At 35.4% G+C, this 18,005-nt stretch overlaps 1 protein-coding gene across 1 annotated transcript in view; it reads left to right on the top strand.

Annotated features, from left to right (window-relative positions):
• Positions 1-14,632, top strand: part of LOC118738843 (histone-lysine N-methyltransferase, H3 lysine-79 specific) — a 167,068-nt gene extending 152,436 nt beyond the window's left edge. The window contains exons 6-9 of the mRNA XM_036469855.1: positions 835-1,092; positions 1,172-1,672; positions 8,785-10,193; positions 14,397-14,632. Of these exons, the coding sequence (XP_036325748.1) occupies positions 835-1,092; positions 1,172-1,672; positions 8,785-10,193; positions 14,397-14,441 (2,213 nt within the window). The 3' untranslated portion in view covers positions 14,442-14,632. The remainder of the gene's footprint in view (positions 1-834; positions 1,093-1,171; positions 1,673-8,784; positions 10,194-14,396) is intronic.
• The last annotated feature ends 3,373 nt before the right edge of the window (positions 14,633-18,005 follow it).

Here is an 18,005-nt window from a genome sequence, read left to right as displayed (position 1 = left end):
TACAGAAATCACACTCTATAAGTCACCCGTTCATGCCCGTTCTGGTGTATAGCGCGGAGGCATGGATGATGAAAACATCTGATGAAGCGGCTCTTAGAGTTTTCGAGAGAAAGATTCTGCGACAGATTTACGGACCTTTTTGGGGAGTGTTGCTGCAGTGGCAGTTCCGACTGTCGTGGAAACGGACTAGGTCATGTTGTTCAAATGAACAGAAACGCTTTAGCTCTAAAAGGAAAGTCTCCTCTGCGTTGGAAAGATTAGGTGGCATTACTTTGCATTTCCAATTGGCACAGAAGATAAGCTCGTCCAAAATCGCTTAGGTAGTTACAACACCAATAAAGAAGAAAGAATATGAATCAAATAGGATTATAAATGTGGCTTGAGGAAGTAACTCGAGTAAAGCGCTACCTTCCAGTGCTAGCAACTCATCCAAGTGATCTCAAAGGTATAGAAACCCAAAACAGTCAAGCCCTATAGGAAGAGAAGTATCTCGACAAATGCATACCGGTTTTTATATATATATCCATAGTACAAACCCGGGTATTGTGGTTCTGCAAAACCTCGTAACTGACACTGACATTCATCCCAAAATATCGATAGAGATTATTAGGGATTGAATAGAGAACCGTTTTGAGATAAGGCAGATTTTACTCTCTCCTGTAAAGTTTGGGCAAACTCTCGTACGACGTTTTGCATTATCTTGATGTGCGGTTTTGTGCTTCAAACGATGATATGTACATACTATACATGTTACGTATTTAATTTCATATTTTATTCGTTTTGCTTTGATTTCGGTTTCACAATTTTCATAAATATTTTTTTTATGCTCCGCAGGCTTAGCTGCTTCTCTTCAGGATCACGTTATGGCTTCGCGCAAGTATAAGGAGGAGCATGAAGAACGTCAACGACGTGCTGCCGCTGTTTCAACCAACAACAGCAATGGCGACTTACATAACCAACACCTTCATCATCATCATCAGCAGCAGCAGCAGCATCATCAACACCAACAGCAGCAGCAGCAATACGTTCATAGTCAGTCGCATCATTACCAAAACCCGCAAGACACAAATACCACACCCAGCAAGGTGGAAAGTAAGTACTTTTATTTCGTCGCCACTCGTTGTATCACATTTATGAATAATAAATATTTCACTTCTCTCTAAAATAACAGTTGGTGTTAAACGTACTTCGCCCATGGCGAACAATCAACAGCCACGCCCTGCTAAAATGGCACACTACAACGACAACGTAGGTGCGCACAACCACCACCACCACCAACAGCAGCATCAGCATCAGCACCAGCAGCAGCAGCAGCTTCAACAACAACATCTCAGCAACAGCAATCCATATGCGAATATGAATGGAGTTAGTAGCAGCAGTGCATCCGCATCGGCCGGATCTTCACAACCACAAAGCACTTCGCTATCGCCAACATGTCGACGCAATGTAAAATTGCCGCTCGAACCATTGCTAATGAGTCCGGAAATCAATTCGATAATGAGCGGTGGCAGTGCTGGTGGTGATGAGCGACCGTTACAGCTATCGGGCACAGCAGCAGCCGCAGCGATGTCACGCCAACAGCAACACGAGCAGCAGCAGCAGCAGCATCGAACGATGACGACGACACCGCATAGCACAACACCGATTGTGGGTGGACGCGCCGGTGATGATGGTAAGAATTGATTGATTGTTTGCATCACAATTATTACCGAAAAAGCACCAAGGGTCGCGTACAACCTACGCTTAGTAGACCAATAGTCAATGAGCACAACAATTAAACGTACTGTATGCACTCGAACCGGAAATACTAAGTACATAAATAATATACATAGAAGCTTAGTCTAATCTAAAATGAAAATTGAATCGAAATAGCTCAATATTCAATGTACCTGATACAGTTTGATGCCCGAATAGTAATAGTAACGATAAACGACAGTCCCCGCGACACGTTAAAAGACTGCCATCATCACCACCACCACCACCACCACCACTACCACCATATTTACCTATAATCATATAATCATAAGTACAATAAACCTAACCGCATAATGCCAAATTGCCACCAAATACTAACTGGATTATTGACAATACTATATACCGTTCGCTAAAAACTGTGCTGTTATGTTCCGTACGGCCTTTTTTTTGTCCGCTTTTGTGTTAATGTTATTGTTGTTGTTGTTGTTGTTCACTTGAATGCTGTATGGCCATTTTATTGATTCGAATTTTGTTGTTAAAGAAAATTGTTTATGCCTTATAAGCTAAATTTTGTAATAATATTTTTTTTTTTTAGAAAAATTTCCTCATATCAATTAGTTTTTATTTGAATAGTTCATTTTTAAAATACATAAACAAATTGGCTAAGCATCAATTTTTACTAATAAGCTTACTGTTATTTTTTAAAAAATATTTTTGATTTTGCATTCATTACCTACAAAAAAAAAAAAAAACAAACAATGCCTTTATTTAGTATATAAGCACTTTATTGCACCGTTCAAATTATACTTTTTGGTTTGTGACACTGATTTTCTTAATTTTGCGCCTTCCTACATATTTAGTTTTATGTAAATTTCCAAAATTTTTGTATGCATTAAAATTTGATCAACGTATTTTTAATGTGAACGCACACAAACGCTTTTTTATTTTTTCCTGTTTCACCTAATTTCTTTGGTGTTTTGGTTTTCACTCTGAGGGTGCATGGGTTTCCTATTTCACATTTGCATTTATCGTATGTACCATTTTTTTGAACATCTAAATGGTTTTACTTCTTTGGTGAGGGCATATGTATGTGTGTGTAAATGTCAAAATATTTTAATATAAAAAGTTATAACCGGAAAACGACTCTTAGGACTTAGAAATAGCGCAACCACCAACGAAAGTCGAGTCAATTCAACCACAAGAAGTTTATGTATTCGATTCTGTATCACCTACACTCGTCGACAAAAAAAAAAAAAAATCCACCTACTTGCAAATCTTACATTTTCTCGTTTATATTTCAAAATAATTACCTTAATATGGTAGCGCTTCCTATAGTAATATTATATAACGCTACTTTACCTAAATTTCTGGATTGTTTTATCATTGTAAGCAGACGCTTCGATTTTTTGTTTAATTTTATATGAGTGAGTTGAACAAAGTCCTTAAAAAGAAACCGAAAGTTATGGCTTTGAATAAAAATAGTATGTTAAAGTGGCAAGCTTGGATAGGGAATTACATGAATTTTAAAAGTTTATTACGGAAACCCCTGGTCGACCGAGAGATTCTGACCGTTTCCAACATGTTAGAATTATAAACTGTATGGGCTTTTTCGAGTGGCAATCTCAAGCTCATTTGCGCACGATACTTTAACGTTTTGTGTGCATTTCTAGCAAAGTTTTATCACTTGAGCCATTCCAACAGTGTTGCAAACTTTAATCAGTGCTGCAGTATTGCCGCTTTTATTGCGAACGCGAACCTCAAACAAGCCCTAACTTCTGCGCTGCATCTGAAATAAAATAAAATTCGCGATGCATTCAAGAAGATAGTCTTCAATAACATGGGATTTCAAGTGCAACGCCCATTACAAGACTCAATACTCATTCCCGGAATGAATTAACAACGTCTGCGGTGAGCAAAAACTTGCGAAAAATGATCGGTTTCGAATTTAGCAAATGTTATTTTCCACCGATGAATCAAAATTAAATACATAAAGCCTTGCGTAGTTCCAAAACAGTAAGCCAGACACAAAAAGTTTAAGAAAGATCGTATTATTTTAGCAAATATATTTTTTAAATTGCGTGATCAAATGCTTTGAAATATTTTACATTTTAAAAAATCCCTATGTTCTGGGGTATTGTAAACAGACCAGAACTTAATCATGAATTTTATGAAAACCTTAGCTTTTATATCTTCTTTGTTATCTACCTTCCTTGTAAATATAAATATAATTAAAAGTCTTAATAATTTGAGTGCAAAGAAAAAGTTGTGTGTGGATCCCAAACGCTGCTGAAGTGAAGCTTCTCTTTTTCTAATATTTATCCGTATTACTATATTACTAGGGAACCCGCCTATATTACTAGTGAATGCTCGCTACCGCCCTTGTAGTAGGCTTAAGCAAACTATGATAATTATACATTCGAAGTAAAAGAAAAAAAAGAAAACTACCCTCTACGTCCTCACTCCTCACAGTAGTTAGAGCAAGATATACAATCCTTTACATTACATATTACACAAATTTTAATGAAAAATGTGGGCATAACGTCCAGAACGTTCTCGTTAAAGCGTCGATAATGATTTTTAACTGGGAAGTAGTGATAACCAGACATTGCACAAACGGCCCTTAAACTGTATCGAGTTATAATAAAATAAAATTAGTTATAACAAAAATGTACTAATTTGGCACTTATACTTTTACTAAGTGTTTGACCGAGATTCGCCTCCAATTTGTGGTGTGCGTCTTGATGTTATAGCACAAATCGTGGTCCTACAAACTTTCCCATTGTTAACCCAGTTTTCCAAGATCTTGGTAGCCACTTGAGTCCAAGTCCATGTCCTCAACAAATCGTTTAACATGCCTCTGTAGCGCTCACCCGTTGACCAAAATGGCGTTTCCAGCAGCATTTTAAAAAAAAAGAAGTCCAGTGATGCCGCCGCTTCAAAATCTGCATCAAACTGTTACCCGCCGAGGATTCAATGGCTTCTCGACGATCATGTGTGTGTTTTCCTTTCCCCAGATGCGGCAGTTATAACGAAGCGGTTGGTTGTGTGCCTTTTATTACTGATTCAATTGGACCTTGTCAGCGAATAATGCGCAAAATTCGCATTAGGCTGGTGCGTGAAATATCGTGTTGCTAACAGGCTAAACCTAATATTCGCGGCCTGCGTTTGGAAATGAGACTACATTATGTCCCAACGTTGTGTAAGCGTAAAGCAAAACATTTCATTCCGTGGGGCTATGATACTAACTTTGTGTCAAGAGATAGAGATGTCACTGCCAAAATGAATATTAAGAATTGTGCTGTATATGGGCCACCCTGCACACTCTGAGGTTGGCATTAGCTGTTGAGGGGCGACCGCTATTAGAAGACACTTTCTAATTTAGATGTTGCTTGGACATCGGGATCGAACCCAGGTCCTTCGAAGTTTACTTTACTCCAATTTTCACACCAATAATGGGGTATTTTATTACAATTATGAATAACAAGCCTCATTACGAGAGTCGTGTCGAATGCAAGTCGTTTTTCGAGAGTCGAATCGTATCGAAAATTTCATGTCATTGTCTAAAATTTCGACTCGACTAGTGTATTATAATGGAAAAACTTGGCAGCACTAAACAATTTTCGACGATTTTCGTCGTTTACTTATTTTAGCACGACAGTAGACAATGGCAATGTTGTCGAGTCGTATAATTTAGCCTAATTTTCGACTTACGCAATGAGGCTGAATAAAACCAGTTTAAAAATATATTTTATATGGATGAAAATGCGTGACACCGTCAGCAAAAAAAAAATATCGAAAATCAGTGCGATTTTTGATGAAACTTTGTGGTTTTTTTTTAATATTTCTACAAAGTTTGAGATTTGGATTCATCTGGTTTTTGCTTGATAATGAGCTATACTTTTATAAAAAAAAATTAATAAAAATAAAAAAAGGAAAATACATGTCAGAATCTGCTAAAATGTTGAGGTGCTGTCTTTTGTCGCGGGCTGCCAATCAGCTTCTACTGCTTGCTTTTTACATGCATACATATCAAACATTTTCTCTAGCCTTTAGCACCACCAAATCCTTACTTTGAATCGACTTCCGCATTTTAACATATATATATTTTCCTACACATTACATTCCAGTTTCCAACAATTCCTCCCATGCAATATCTACTCCATACCGTAGCTATGGCTATAACAAACTCAAAATTTAACTGCTGAAATTGGGTTAACAATATTTGTCCACACCTTACATCATTGTTGTTGTTGTTGTTGTGATTTTAATGTAAACGAGAAACCAAAATTTTATATAAATTTTATGTGAAGATTGGTAAGTGTTTTCTAAAATAGTTATTGGTTGCTTTCATGTTTTCTGAACTGTTTCGTTTTATATATTGCAATGCATGTTTTTTGTTTATTTACAACTAAACATTTTCCAGTTTGGTCTGAGTTATAGTGGCACAACCTGATTTCAGGGAAAATGTTGTACATTATTTTTATGAAAACATCACTAGAAGTGTCCCTGACAAAGGACGAAATTATAGAAACTTTTATTTTAATTTCCTTAAGAACTAAAAATGTACTGTCAATAGATTCTAAAAATTTGTCCCATTTAATGCTTTTAATTTTAGATTGTACCCTAAAAAATATTATCACGACTTATTTAACGCCACGGTGAAGGTTATAGGTAGAAACAAAGATAACGATAAGTACTGGTAGAGAGGAAAATTCTGGCTAGGATAATTGAAAGTCTTTTTTTGAAAATCATTAGGCAAGATAGTCGTGAACGATTTTGCTTATTTTGGCATGAAAGTTTCCTGCTCGCGCTGCTCCAGAAGTCGCAATGGTCGAGTGAGCAAAGCACTGGAGTGACATTCTCGAGATCCGAGGTTGGAATCCTAGGGCAGCGAATTTTTTTGTTTTATTTTAGATTTCATTGTTTTAAAAAGAAAAATATGTATATTTTTTAATGTCATTAAATTTTTAGCAACTGACTTAATTTTTTTATTTAATTTTTAAAAAAATATTTTTCTTCTATTGTTTTTTATTTTTTAAGAAAGAAAAATGTGTTTTTTTTTAATTACTAGTTTCGAACTTAATTAGTTTTTTTTCTTTTTTTAATTTGTCTCCCTTCTTAATTTAGTTTTCTTTTAATTTCGTCTTTTTTTAAGGAACTTATTTTATTTGTTTCCTTTTTTTGAATCTAATTTTCTTTCCATTTTCAGATTGTTTTAAAAATAAACAAAATTTTTTAATATTATTTACTTAATTTTTGGAAACTTATTGCTTAAAGACCTCCTCATCAGCAGATTTTTCAATTATTCTTTCCAAATACAGAAAAGAGTTTTCAAGATAGTTGCCAGAATTGCCTTTTGTGTTTTGAAAGACTGTGGTGAGTTGAGAGATAGTTGCCAGAATTGCCCTGAAATATTAAGATTGATATTTAGGAGATAATGAAGGTGAGAATGAATAAGAAGATGAAGGTGATGATGTGAGATGAAGGAGCCGATCAGGTTGGAAATGAAGATACATATTGATGAGGATTAAGATCAAGATCAAGTTGGAGACGAAGAAGAAGAATATAAAGGTGAAGGGAGAAGGAGAAGGCTCAGGTGAAGGTGAAGATGAAGATGGAGATGGAGATGTAGATGAAAACGTAGATAAATTTAAGGATGTAGGTGAGAAGATGAATATAAAGATAAAGACGAAGCTCCATGAAGAAGAAGATGTAGATAAAGATGAAGACTACGGTTTAGGTTAAGATTAAGATGAAAATTAGAATAGGATTAATATTAAGATTTATCGATCGGTGAGGCTAAATATCACACCGGACTCAAACTATCGTAGCTGTTTGGAAAGTGGCAACACTTTCTACACGATTTTAACCCTTTATGTACTGTGAGCCTATAATTAAAAAATTTAAGTAACGAATTGAGAGCATCCTCCTTTTTTAAAGCTGATAAAAAGAAACATATATCTAGGCATTCCTATTAAATTATAAAGAAACAAAAGGTAATTAAAAAAATTTAACAATATCAAGTTTTTATTAGTGGTTAGTAGAAAAAGAAGCATCGATCCCCTCACCACCTAACGACTAAATTTTTTGTGGAGTTATTCCGCATATGAACCAAATCGGGCCATAAATACGGAGTTTTCAAATATATCGACACCTGCGCTAGGGGATCAATTCATCTCTCCTATTGCACTGTTGGTTAAAAATTCATTGCAAGATTTGATTACACGCAGGTGAAACTTAAAAGCTTGTGATAACTTTTTAAAATTCACTTCCCTTAAACTCTTCCTATAAAACTTTTTTCCCGAAAGTTGTTTATGTTTAGTATGTAATTTAATTTTGCTTTGTTAAATATATTTTTACTAAGTATTTTTTCTCTTAAAAAATAATGTTCTTAACAATTTTTTGCTGAAAATTAGTTTTTTTGTAAGATCTACTTTTTCCAATTTTTTTTCTAAAAATTAATTTTCCTCTAATGTTTTGCAAATTTGTGTATTTTTGGTTAACACATTAGTTTTTAAAATTTTATGATAAAAAAGCTAAGTAAAAATCAGGCAATTAAAAAGCGGAAAAAATGTTCCTAAAAGGATACACTTCGAGGAAAAACAGCATTTATACATACATATGTATATCTACATTATTTTTTTGTTTGGATAACTCATTTAATTTTTTTATTTGAAATTACATTTTTTGTGCGACATGCATTTGTATTCAGTTACTTTGGGTTTTTTTTCTAGGGTAAAGGCAAAAAGTTTTCAAACTAATCCTCAATGCAATTATGGTTGTGGAGTTGAATACCTATTACTCTTGCCTTCAGTCCTGCATGCCCTTATTTTTGCTAAATCTTTTTCAACGGTATTAGGGATTAAAATACGATGTTTTATAAAAATGAAAACTTGCACTGGACCGCTCCACTTGCATTAGACACTTCACAATGCCTGCGCGTCCTTTACACTCACACTCACACTCACTGACATTCACTTCTCTCTGTTCGAACTCTAATCATTTAATAAATATACAGTCAATTATTTGTAAACAAACACTAACTGATTTTTCTTAACCTTTTTTCCTTCTCCCTCGTTGCTCGCTTAGATGACGTCATCGCCGACGATGAAACTCACTGGCAACACCGTGTGAGCTCCGGCTTCGATCGGCTGGTCGCTTTCGCCTCCACCGAATTGGATAAGACGCGTCGTTCGATAGACACCGATATAGTACCCTCCTCGATTAGCTGCAACACCTCACCCGACTCTGGCATAACGCACAGCAGCAGCAATTCAGATGCGGCACGCACTTTCCTCTCCACCTCTTCCACCTCCTCACAACTAGATATGCCAATGGGCAGTGGCGGCAGTAGCGGCAGTAGCGCCGGCAGCACCAGCAGCTCCAGCGGCGGCAGCGCAAGCTCTGGCGGCAGTGCTGTCAATAGCTATATGCATGGCCACCTACACCACCACCACAACCACCATCATCATCACTCACTGCTGCTGCATCAACATAGCAGCGGCAGCGTTGGCGGTAGCAGTCACGCTTCCTCCTCCGACCATCTCAGCGATAGCAGCATGAAATCATCGCACTCGGATGTCACCTCTATGCCACCCATAACGCTGCTGAAGACGAGCGTCGCGTCGCCAGTCGATGCAAGCGCCATCGAAAGTCCGCCGCTGTCCGACATTGGACTACCGCGCACACCTAGCCCGAATGCAGCAGTGCCAACGCCACCTTTGGCGGCGGCCATGGCTGCTGCACACAGCGTCACACCCACACCAACACCAACACACACGCCCACGCCAACACCGCCAGCTGGCACGGCCACCACCGCTGGAGATCCGTATGGCAACAATACACTGAAAATACCGTTAAAATATCAACGAAAGTCGAAATCTTCATCGGAGAAGCATTACAAGAAGAAATTCTGTGAGCGCAATTGGGAATATGATTGCGATGATTTACTGATACCGTATGCGAATAATAGTAATGATGCCACCAACAACAATGTGCACACGTCTGAGGGTGGTGCAACAGCGGCAGATGCGGCTGGTAAGTTGGTCGCCGGTAGTTCGATAACAAATGGCCCTACTTCGCATACCAAATCCAGTGGTGGAGAATCGAGAAAGTCGGCTGCGAACAGTGAAAAGTCGCCCAAATATCAGCAACAACAGCAGCAGCAGCAGAATGCCGTTGAGTCCAGCACCAAAAGCGCTGACCCGCTTAATCGCAATCACAGCAGCAACAGCTTGTCGGCGAGCGCAGCGGCAATGACGCAAAATCTATCGAATCACCATCATCACCATAAGTCGTCCAAATTTCGACCGAAGGGCAAGGATTGGGACTGGTCCATGGATAGCAGCAACAGCAGCGGCGCGGTGAATGTTAGCAACAGCGGCAATAGTGGCGGCGCTAGCAGCGCTCTGGGAGCGGGCAACAGCAGCGGCAACAAATGCAAGTCGGACGTAAGCGCTGCGCCGTCAGCGACGACTGCCACGCCCACAACAACCAATGTTAGTTAAGTGGAAAGTGTTGCATGATTTTAATTTTTTTCTTGTTTTTTTTTTCTGTTTCCTCGCTCAGCAGCCACATGGCAACAATTGGCAATACAATAACAATTTGCATAAAAATGTATACATATTTATTTTGTAGTTTAAGCGAAAAATGTTTGAATTGTATAATAAGTTTCGTTATGTTTTCGCTAAACTTTAACGCATTGTTTACAACTAACTTTAAGTTTAAAAATTTATATTTTTTGTAGTTAGTATACTAATTATTTTAGTTGAGTTGAAAGTGTTTATTGCAGACATTTGTTCAAGTGAAAATATTGTACAAAAAATTATTTTAGAAAGCAAGTATCGAGAAACTAAAATATGCTACGAGAAGCGTAGAAAGTTTTCCAAAACTTGAGTTTTTTGTTTTGAAATTTGATTTTTAGTATTAATTCTTAAAAAAAATTAACTATCCCGCTTAAATAGGTGATTATTATTATTTTTTTTTTATTGACCAATAAACTAAATACTTATGTGAAGTATAAAAAAGAAGAAAAATTAGCAAGCTGTGTCAGAGTAGATTGACTAGGATGAGTCGAAGGAAAAATCAGGACGATCGTAAGAGAACAACCCTCCCGATATGCTTACAGTTTATAAAAGGACAGTTTAATTTGGCATCAGGACGTCTGTTCACCCTATGCCAGAGAGTAAAAGGTGCTGTCAGACCGTGCAATGCAAGTTATTTCAAAAAAATCATCCAACTCAAAAATTTCGAAAAGTAGTAAAGTAACTTTCAAAAGTAATTTTTCATTTCTGAAAAGCGGTATTTGATATTTTTAGTTCGGCATTAATTTTTATTATTTCTCATTACTTTACTTTCGCAATTTGACAAAAGAATTCATAAAAAAATACTTCTATATTGCTCAAAGTACATTCCCCAACTTCGAAGTGCCGATATATTGAAAAAAGAAAGAGAGATGTAATCAAAAGGAAAATTTTACTTTTCATAATTCAGGAGCGATTTAACAAATTCTTATTGAAACACAATTCACGGAAAAAATTAACAAAAAATACAATATTTGTAAATCTATGAGAAAAGCTGCAGCCGCTTGTGCTTGCAGAGGATAAAAATACCAGTTTGGTCAAAAGTCATTAAAGTCCAAAAAGATTTATTTAGTTCCAAAAGATTACCAATTTATAAAGATTCTCTGTATAAAAGTCACTTTAGGCACATTCTTTGAGGTTTGTGGTAAAACGTTCCGAGGAAATTTCCCTTTTCCTAGAAATAACAACGCGACGAGCTCTCTCTGCTTGACGTAGTGTTATTACACTACATATTACACACAAAAATTGTCTGGGGTTTTGTTCTTAAACCAAACCTCCAAACTGTTAAAGTAGAAGCATTCCTCAATAAGTTCTCTGAAAAGTTTCCATATTTAGTCATTACAATAAAAAAGATATCGATCCATGCCGGAATACTGCGAGGTGAAGAAGTATGCGATTTGTGCTGCTGGGTATTACCGCGCGCAAAGTAAAAGCTCCCTCGGGTCGTTGCTAGTACTCGAATAAAGGGACCGACCTAAGTACGCTCTATATTGTGATCGCAATGATTTATCTCTGGCACAGCTTAAGATGAAATTAAAAAAAAAAAACTCCCTTGATATTTTAGACACATTGGGCTGCATGCATAAAGTAAGCTTTTAAGCTCAAATAAAATGTATACCGAAAATCGAATCGGAGCTTAAGCTCAATTTTTATCAGGGACAGTAACGGTTATAATCTTTATAAAAAAAAATCATAATTTAACCGTTAAAATTGGATTTATATTTTTCTGAACAAATTTAACAGTTATTTATAATATTTAACCGACTTCAAAGGAAGAAGGGGGTTATCAATTTGTCCGAATATTTTTTTATATATGCAAGGTTGTACCTCAAGGGTGGTCCCATTCTGATTTTTAGATGAGTATTTAAGTCGGCCGTCTTTTTTTTTTGTTTAAAAATTACTAGTTATTTTTCGATCATATTAATTTTTTAGATCATAAAAGGTTTAAATCTGTCATAAAAACGCTGAGTCCATCATAACGGTTAAAAATTATCGAAAAAAACTAAAATCCAAATTTAAAAATCTAAATAAAAAAAAAACCATTTTGGAATGATCATAAAAAAAAATCTTTATTATTTTTTTTCGCTCACTGATTTTTATGCTTGAGAGGCAAATTATCTTTCACAGTCTACTTTATTGATTTTTGTTTTTAATTGAAAATTTATTTTTAAACACTAAAATATTTTCAACTTTATCTGAAAAAAAAACAAACGTTGTTAAGAAATTTGTTCATTGATACTGCAAATTTTTTTATCTTTAACTTAAGTTTAGTTCATTTGATACCTTACTATGCGCTATAGCTCGTTCGAAAAATATTAAAAGCTTGGAAAAAGCCTTTTCTTCTTTCGCCGCATCAAGTAGAAGTTTTTAATTTCCAATTTCTTAGTTGGAATATGAAAATTATATACAACGTACTCGCCGTTTACTTCGTGCATGGTAAGGTAACTGAACTTTTTTTTCATTTCTTAAAGCGGATTCAACGTGTTCGTGTTTGGATACTTTTTGTTAGTAATTTAACACGCTCTTTTTTTCTTTGATAGCGAAAATTGCATGTAGTATTTCTTCTTAAAATCATGGTTCCGTCTGTTGGCAACAATACCATCAGCGTCAGCGTCCGCTGCGACAAATAAAAAGCTGCCCGGACACCAACGTTTAATCCGCATTTAGTTTTTTTTTTTTTTTTTATAAAAGCAAAGCTGGAAATTGCTGTCTGCAAATAATTTCTATTTTTTTTTTGTTGTTATTGGAAATCACTTTATTTTATAAGTTCATTATATGAGACTGGTTGACAGAATAACATCACACTGGTTAAATTTAAACTACCCAGATTTGTTGAAATTATTTAATTTTTTTTTTTGTAATGCAAGACTCTTGTTTGGTTTTCCTATATAATTTCTCTTCTTGTTAAATTTGCAAATGTTTATTTTATTTAACTTTAACACCCAGTTTTCTGCACTGCTTAAACTAATTTAAGTAATAAAAGTTTGTTAAAAATTTTCTTTAAATTTTATTCTTTAAGTATACTATGAAATTTTAATAACTTATAAATTATTATTATTTTTTCCACAATAAATATATTCAGCCCTATCGCCAATTTCGTGTGAATAAATCTTTCCCATAATTTAACATGCAAAACAAAAACAAATTTGGGAAAAATTGTTTTTGTTTTGCTTTATAATTTTTGGGAATATTTGTTCATGTGAAATTCGCGATAGGGCCGAATATAAATTGCAAACTAAATTAAGTGGAAATGTTAAAGTTTTGCTGCTGATGTACTGATTACCTTTGAATTGTGAGTATTTAAATTTAAAAATTTTAAACTAGCGAAAATTTGGGGTTAAGCTTGAAACTGTAAGCAAAAAAACAAAAAACAAAATGCTAAGAATTTTGTATACAACGCAAATTAACCAAATTTAATCGAAGCTTCGGCAGCGAACACTTGTGTAACGAGGTAAAAACGACTGCATATTTCCGTTTCCAATTTCTGATTTACCTAAGTTTTTCTAACGCCGCGAAGCTAGTTGCTAACAAAAAATGTTTCATTTATAAAAATATACATACTTCTATGCGCAAAAGCAAATAAGATTTTTTTTAAATATGAACTTTTAGCAAAGAGTCGTAAATTGGAGTGCAGAAAATTTGTAGATTTATTGTAAAAAAGAGTTAAGCAACGCAAACAATGCAACGGTAAAAAGTTATTCAATGACAAATTCAACAGTAAACAATTAAAAAATATATATACATAATACCAATTTAAAAAAAAGCAACACAGATATACATATGTAAAATATAGCAAAAATCGAGAAAAAATAAGCAACAAAAATTGTAACACAAAAATGAAATAAAATAATAAAGTATGAAATATGAAAAGTAGGGAAGGAAGTATGCAATTTAGTTAAAAAATATTTACCAATTAATTATAGTAATATGTATAAATAATGTAAATGCTAGCGGAAAAATAATTGAACATATAATGAAAAACAACATTAATTTAATAAATAATTTAATGATAGTACATACATATTTATGAATTAAATATTGCAAAAATCGTAAAATAATATTTGAAATTAAAAAATAAAAATATATACATATTATATACATGTATAATAATTACTTTAGATTAAGTGCAACCGGCAAACAATTCACGTTCAGGAAAACATTTAAAAGTTTATTACTTTAAATTGCAATGTAACAAACGACAGTTTGTGAAAAAATAAAAATAAATAAAAAATAAAACTTATAACAAATTTAAACAAAAAAAATATAAATATTATTTAACGCATGTAACAGCTGTTTCGAACAATGCAAAAAATGTATGTATGTATGAATAAAAAATCAGTAACAACAACAAATAATGATGGCATTTAATTAATTTATTACCAGTTAATAACAAAGCGTCAAAAAAAAAAAAAAATATTAAACAATGCAGAAATTTTTAACAAGATCAGAAATGCAATATAATAGTAGAGTAAAATTACATAAGAACGCATAAGCAGCGTTAATAGTATATGGAGGAGAAAATTTTGAATTAAAAGAAAAAAAATGGTGCTCTTGAAAATGTTTGGAAAATAGTAAGCAAATAAAAAATCGGTGGAATTAATAATTATAAAAGGTAACAGATAGTATAGCGACGCTGACAAGTGGCGACAAGTGCACTCGGCTTGGTGATTTGAAAGATGGTTGTTGCCGACACAAAGGCAGCGTTATACATTAGCTTTTCCGAATTTTTAGCTATAGTTCGAATCCAGCACGTGCGTTCAACATCCAAAAAGTTTTATCTAATATACGTAATAATAATAATAGATTGGCGCCTTTCTGTGGTCACATACAGAGGAGGGACCTACAGTTTTACACCGTCTTCGAATGGCGCACAGTGATTCCTTCAGAATAAGCTAGCTGGATTTATATGACTGTATCCAATCACGTTATATACACACTGTGCAATAAAAGTGAAATCGGGGCTTGTCTGTATATAACATCGGATCTATATATCGAGCCCTAACTGCCAAAAAGATGTAGGCGACAATTGTTTCAATATTTAATTTTTAATGCGGAAATGCATCTAGATGCTGGAGGAATATTTCTGCATCGAAAAAAAAATTTCGAAAACAATTTGGCTGACATCGTTTTGGCGATTAGGGGTCGATATATATGTAGATATGTATATTTTTTACCTATAGATTCAGAAACTAAGAGGCCGATCTCTTTGGAGTTTACACACTTAATTTAAGGAAAATTTAGAAGTGATTTGAGCTGTACAACAATTTGATATCTCGACCCGTTCCGGAGATATCGAACAATATGTAAAACAGTGTATGCTAAAATATGGATATCCAACAATAGGTATTTGCGAGATGGTAGAAATTCACTCGGCGGTTTGCCATCATTGGCTGCCGAGGGGCGTCCGCTATTAGAAAAAACTTGGTATTTTCCTTGGTTTTTGATATTAGTTGGAAACTGGGCTCGCCCCAGGACCTACGGAATGGTGGTGCGCACTTTTAACCACTAACGTCACATCGGCCCCATCTATGTACATATAGTATATGTGTGGTCAGAAGCAATAACCGTCTAAGTCTACTTAAGAAAGAATTGGGTTATATATGCCATCGTATTCTGCTACTAGTATTCCATGCGTATGTGAAATTCCCCTCTCACCAGCTAGGCTATTTATAAAGCTAAAGGCGAAAATATTTTGTTTTATATTACAATTCAAATCTTTAAATCGTTTTTTCGCGAATCCACAAAATTTCGATTCGAATTACGTTCGATATCGAATGCCGCGATTCTGGGCCCGACGAAATTTTTTCTGCCTTCGTTTGAAACCCAATTTATCATTGGAAAGGTATTTTTCTTTCGATGACGAGAGCTAAGAGGAAAATTAATATAAAGACGAAGAAGAATGCAAAGACGAGTAGAAAGACGAATACGAAGAACAATATGGATACGATGACAAATACGAACTATTAGTTGATAACGAAGACAAATACAAGGGCATATATGGACACAAATATGAAGATGAGCACGAATACGTGCATGAAGGTGAAGACGAATACGAAGACTAGGTCGAATACGAATACGTAGACGAACCGAAGACGAATTCGAATACGACGATGAAGCTGAATACAAACTCGTATACGAGGACAAATACGAAGATGTATATCAAGATGAATTCAAACACGAGGACGAATACGAAAATGTTTGCGAAGACGAATAGAACAGCACTGAAACGAATACGGAGATGAATTCGAAGACAAATACGACGATGAAGTCGAAGTTGAATGCGAAGAAAAATGTGACGACGAATACGAATACGGATACATTCCGAAGACGAATACAAATACGAAGACAGCGACTAAAACGAACACGAAGCTGAAGCTGAATGGGAAGACTAATCTAGGCGAATACATATGCATATACATGAAGATAGCAACTAAAGCGAAGACGAATAAGTTTTCGTAGATACAACTTCGGGACGGCCGAATTTCGGCAGTAAGTTGCTCTTCTGGTATTATAGTTATAATTTGAGTACAAATACAAATTAACATTCTACCAAAGAGTTTTATTTTTCCGCTCAACTATTCGTATCTTTATACAAAAATATTTGGCATCTTCTGAAAGTCAGAAGTACACTCAAACGTTTGCGATTCCCTTCCGAGGAGCGACCACGTAAGAAAAGAAGATTTAGTTGGATGGTGCTTGAACCAGAAATCCAACCTGGGTCCTACCATATATATATTCATATGTAGTTCCAATAATTAGTTGTCCACTGCTCGCAAGTTACCCGTAATTATATAACGGAAGCAGTTAAAATCAACATTTTTCCAAGACCCTTACGGATAATGCGTACAACTGTGTCCTACATAAATATCACAGACTATATTCATAACCGTAGCAGTCATGAATTGACCACCTTGTAGCACCTGGCGAGCCTGTGGCCTAGAATAGAAAAGTCATTTGTTGCAGGCGACCAAGCCTCTTTGGGGGGAGTCATTAAACAAGGGCGCAGAAGGGACGCTAACGGGACTCGCCGCGTCAAGCCCGGACCTCACTTACATATTAGACGTTCTCTTAAAGTCCTATTCGCCCGCAAATATAATTCAATGATTCATAGACATGGACATATTTTAGAACCAGTCTTTACTATAAAAACTTGAAGTCCTCTAAAGAAACTGATTTTTGGTCGGAGATAGTTGCTGAGTTTCAAAAGGTTACAACAATTGACAAACATATTTACATATTTGTATATATGTAAAGGGAAATCCTCTCGAACCTCCAAGTCACCTTACAGACTTCTATTCCATACTGTAGCCGTCTCAGTGATTTTCTTCCTCTTGATTGGCGCTGTAGCCACTTAAGTGATTTTGGCCGAGTCCAATAAAGTACGCCAACTTACGAAAATTGGAAATGTTCCCTGCTACTAGAAGCGCGTCCCACACTACTTTCAGAACTGGAATTATTGTAAGAATAACCTAACCATTAATCGAAGACTATCCGATCATGAAGACTGAAGTTTCCCGTAAAAGAAACTGAAAATATGAAGCAACCGACGAGCTGGTTTCGATATTATGGTAAGAATGTTGAGTCTCAAATCTCGTCTTTGTTATTAACGTTCAGACTGCGGTTAAGGGTCTTAGCTGGTCCACGAAAAACCAGATTTGAGATAATCTCTTATACAATACATTGCTTCGGGAAGTGAGGAAGCTGACGAGTGCGCGAGTGGAGGGACTC

Source organism: Rhagoletis pomonella, unplaced genomic scaffold, assembly GCF_013731165.1.
Source record: "Rhagoletis pomonella isolate Grant_MI unplaced genomic scaffold, Rhpom_1.0 Rhpom_scaffold_00001, whole genome shotgun sequence".
Classification (NCBI taxonomy): Eukaryota; Metazoa; Arthropoda; class Insecta; order Diptera; family Tephritidae; genus Rhagoletis; species Rhagoletis pomonella.
Note: the sequence above shows the minus strand (reverse complement) of the source record. Positions and strands in the feature narration are given on the sequence as shown.